The sequence below is a fragment of the Panicum virgatum genome, chromosome 4K, assembly GCF_016808335.1.
Source record: "Panicum virgatum strain AP13 chromosome 4K, P.virgatum_v5, whole genome shotgun sequence".
NCBI classification, from domain to species: Eukaryota; Viridiplantae; Streptophyta; class Magnoliopsida; order Poales; family Poaceae; genus Panicum; species Panicum virgatum.
This window is the reverse complement of record NC_053139.1, coordinates 10,349,676-10,353,013: the sequence shown is the minus strand read 5'-3', so window position 1 is coordinate 10,353,013 and position 3,338 is coordinate 10,349,676. Positions and strand designations below refer to the sequence as shown.

Here is a 3,338-nt window from a genome sequence, read left to right as displayed (position 1 = left end):
TCCAATCGGTTTTTATTTTCAGCTAGTATCGATAACGATAAATTTTACCGATAATCGCGATTATCGACCGATTTTGAATTCCCTACCCCCACAGGCCACAGGGCAGGGCGGGCGAGCCCGAGCCAACGAAAAGCCGGGCGCGGCCAGGCGATTTATGCCGCCGGATCCCGCGATCCGTCCGTGCAGCGCCACCTCAGCCGTTAATCCTACCCCACCACCCCCCACAGGCCCCAGGCACCCGCCCGCCCCGCCCCCACCGCGCACCGCCGCTTCATAAATCATACGGCACCTCTCGCCGCCAGCCCGCCACCAACTCTGACCCTGCTTCGTCCGTCCCTGGCTGCCTCCCTGCCTCCGATCAAGAGCGGCGACCATGGGCAACTGCCAGGCGGCGGAGGCGGCGACGGTGGTGGTGCAGCACCCGGGCGGCCGGGTGGAGCGCCTCTACTGGGCCACCAGCGCCGCTGAGGTCATGCGCGCCAACCCGGGCCACTACGTCGCGCTCGTCACGCGCCGGCCGGGGGACGAGGAGGCGGAGGGGGAGCGGCGCGGCGCGGCGCGGGTGACGCGGGTGAAGCTGCTCAAGCCCCGGGACACGCTGGCGCTCGGCCAGGCCTACCGCCTCATCACCGTCGCCGAGGTCGCCAGGGCGCTGCAGGCCAAGAAGGAGGACAAGACGCGGAGGGCGCAGCAGCAGCTCGTGCCGCTCCAGCCCAAGCGCGCCGGAGGGAGAGCCAGCGCCGGCGAGGACTCGCAGCCGCCGCCGCCGCCGCAGCTGGTGGATGACGGCCTTGATCTGGTACTGCCCCTGCCCTGTTATCACCATCCGGCGTTGCTCTGCTCAGTCTCTCCTCTGTTTTCTTCTTCACCATCCAGTTCTGTTTTCGCCACTGCTCCACTAATCGGATTAGCTCAACATCAACACATCCATGGATTGATGCATGTGTTCTTCAGAGTTCAGCCTACTGATAATTCTTGCATACCCAAAACACTCTCCAACAGAATTATTGCTCCATTGACTGCTCCGCGTTCTTTATTTGTTTGTAATTCTGGTTTATTTTTTTAATTGCGTCACAAGAGCACTAGAATCATTTTTGTCTTTCCGACACGAAGTTATGTTTTCTTTGACTGATAAATGAGAGTAGGTAATAGCCTTTCGACAAGATAAGCGCAGATAAGTACTTATGGCTGTCTAGGTAACTTGGCTTAGGTAGCTTATTCCAGCTGATATTTCTATATTTAGCTGCCCACCCTCCTGGTTCTAATTCTATACTACCTTTTATGTGCCACTAACACCTACCCAACCAACCGATTTGATTACACAGGATATCAGCATAGAGAATTCGATGATCAAGATACAAGGAATAAGCCGAATAATTTACTCGAAACATGATATCATGGCTGAATATAAGTATTGGGCAAGTTACTCTGAACCAAAACTAGATAATAACATAATAACACCTTTTGTCACATCCTGCTCTCCTCACATCACATGGAACCCAAAATTTTCAGCTGCCTGCCTGCTAATCTAAAAAACCCCCCAACAAGTTTGACATTCTGCAATCCAATCAGAGGGTCAGGTGAGGTGGTCGAAGAATATGCATGGAACATGGATGCATGATGCTAGCAGAAAGGCCAAGAAACCACTAGTACATTGCTAAATATTTTTTTACCGTACATGTTTTTGACTTATGTCAGCGTCATTTGATCCTTAAACTAGGTCAGCAAGAAAAATTATCTTCTAAAGTACTGCGTATTACTCTACTGCCGCCCATCTAATCTAACTGCAACTGTCGCAGCAGGACAGGGACGGCCACCGGAGCAATCCGAGCTCGGCGGCGAACTCCGGCGCCAGGCATCGCCACTGGCGCCCGTCTCTGCACAGCATTGCCGAGGTCAGCAGCTGATGTGACAAAAATCCGTAGCCGGTGAACGATTGGCGTTCTAGAGTTCATGCTCGTCAGTCTTCAGCCTTCCTGCAGAGGAACCGTGTCGATGCGACAACCCGTTGGTTCGTCAGACTCCGACCCTCGTCAGTGCACAGCGAACGAAAACTTGTCCGGAAATGGGGCTCCTAGTTTAGCATCGAGCCCTTGTAAGATAAAAAGAAGTAGAGGATCTTGCTCAGGTCATTTTAGCGAGTGTAAGATCGGTGTTGGGAGTTGGTGCACACTCTGAAAATGTTGAAAAAGGGAAAACAAAAAGAACAGTAGGGCTCTGCAGCAGTGCTGCACTATTATGCTAGTCTAAGTGAGAATGTTATCGACACAGTTATCTAGACTGAAATCTTAAGAAATGTGCCAGTGGAAGGTCGCGTTGATGACACTCCTCTCACATTTTATGACACTTTTCTTTTTTCTCTCCTCATACTATTGGTACATGTTATCAAATTTAATTTTCATGATACTCTTATGATCCTTCCACTGAGACTGGCTTTATATTCAGACATGGCGCAAAGTACATCCCTTTGCAGGTGTGTATAGCTTTTGATCGAGGATCTTGGTGGTTGCGCGTGGTGGCTGCTGCGTTCATGGCGCCGGATTGGCAATCATAAGCCCACCGGCCGCCGGCGATGATGCGGCGGGAGCTGGAATCCACGCGAACTTTATGCGTTGGAGGCGAGCCTCGATTCGGCGTTGGCGCGCATATTAGGGGTTGGCTAATGATAGGACGAGGGCTAAAGGCCTCCCAATTAGATCAGGTGCCCACAGCACACACACACACACACCTGAACGGGAGTACTTCCGCAATGAGCACAGGCAGGGTAGGTAGTACCAGCACTTGAAATGATTGTCTCGGTTGGTAGAACAGGATTGCAGAGATCAGGGAGTACAATACAAAAGCATCAGGCCATGTTTGTACAGCCTGCAGAAATAAAACCTGCTTGACAGTAGCCCCAAGCCCTGAGTATCGAGTTGCCGGTCTGCCGTAAGCTGATGCAAGATCGCGTTTAGCTAAGATAGTTTACTGACGGGTGCAAGATACTAGCTTCGGTGTTGCACGATGTTTATTTTTTTTAAAAAAAAGAGTCGCACGATGTGCAGAAGACAGAAACGACCTCCAATGTTCTTGCTCCTTTTGATGGGCAGCGAGGGTTGCTGCTAGCCTGCTAGTGCTCGCCGCATTGACCAAGGCAAAGCCGCTTTGGTAGGCGCCCCTTTTCTGACGGCCGCAGGGGGATACGTGCATTCAGCAGCCGGCACGCTAGTAGCGCACCGAGATCGAGCTGCTTCTCCTACCTTTCGGCACTGCAACTGCGTTTGGGCTCCTTTCTGCAGACACCGCAGGCCGCCGGTTGAGTCGAGCACGCAGCCAGGCCAGCAGCTAGTGCGCACGCA

At 52.6% G+C, this 3,338-nt stretch overlaps 1 protein-coding gene across 2 annotated transcripts; it reads left to right on the top strand.

Moving 5' to 3' along the window:
* Positions 1-281: 281 nt before the first annotated feature.
* Positions 282-2,344, top strand: LOC120703039. Of its 2 annotated transcripts, none has more exons than XM_039987048.1 (2): positions 282-799; positions 1,800-2,344. In XM_039987048.1, exons 1-2 carry the CDS (start codon positions 374-376, stop codon positions 1,905-1,907), a joined length of 534 nt encoding a protein of 177 aa, XP_039842982.1. In that variant the 5' UTR covers positions 282-373; the 3' UTR covers positions 1,908-2,344. The 2 variants fall into 2 exon arrangements, with proteins under 2 accessions (XP_039842982.1, XP_039842983.1); XM_039987049.1 differs by having other exon boundaries at positions 285-799; positions 1,803-2,344.
* The last annotated feature ends 994 nt before the right edge of the window (positions 2,345-3,338 follow it).

What these genes read in the sequence shown, in the direction of transcription:
- LOC120703039 (XM_039987048.1), top strand. Translation starts at nt 374, where the DNA reads ATGGGCAACTGCCAGGCGGCGGAGGCGGCGACGGTGGTGGTGCAGCAC. An exon ending in TGGATGACGGCCTTGATCTG is followed by an intron (nt 800 to 1,799) that starts GTACTGCCCCTG and finishes CAACTGTCGCAG; the next exon opens with CAGGACAGGGACGGCCACCG.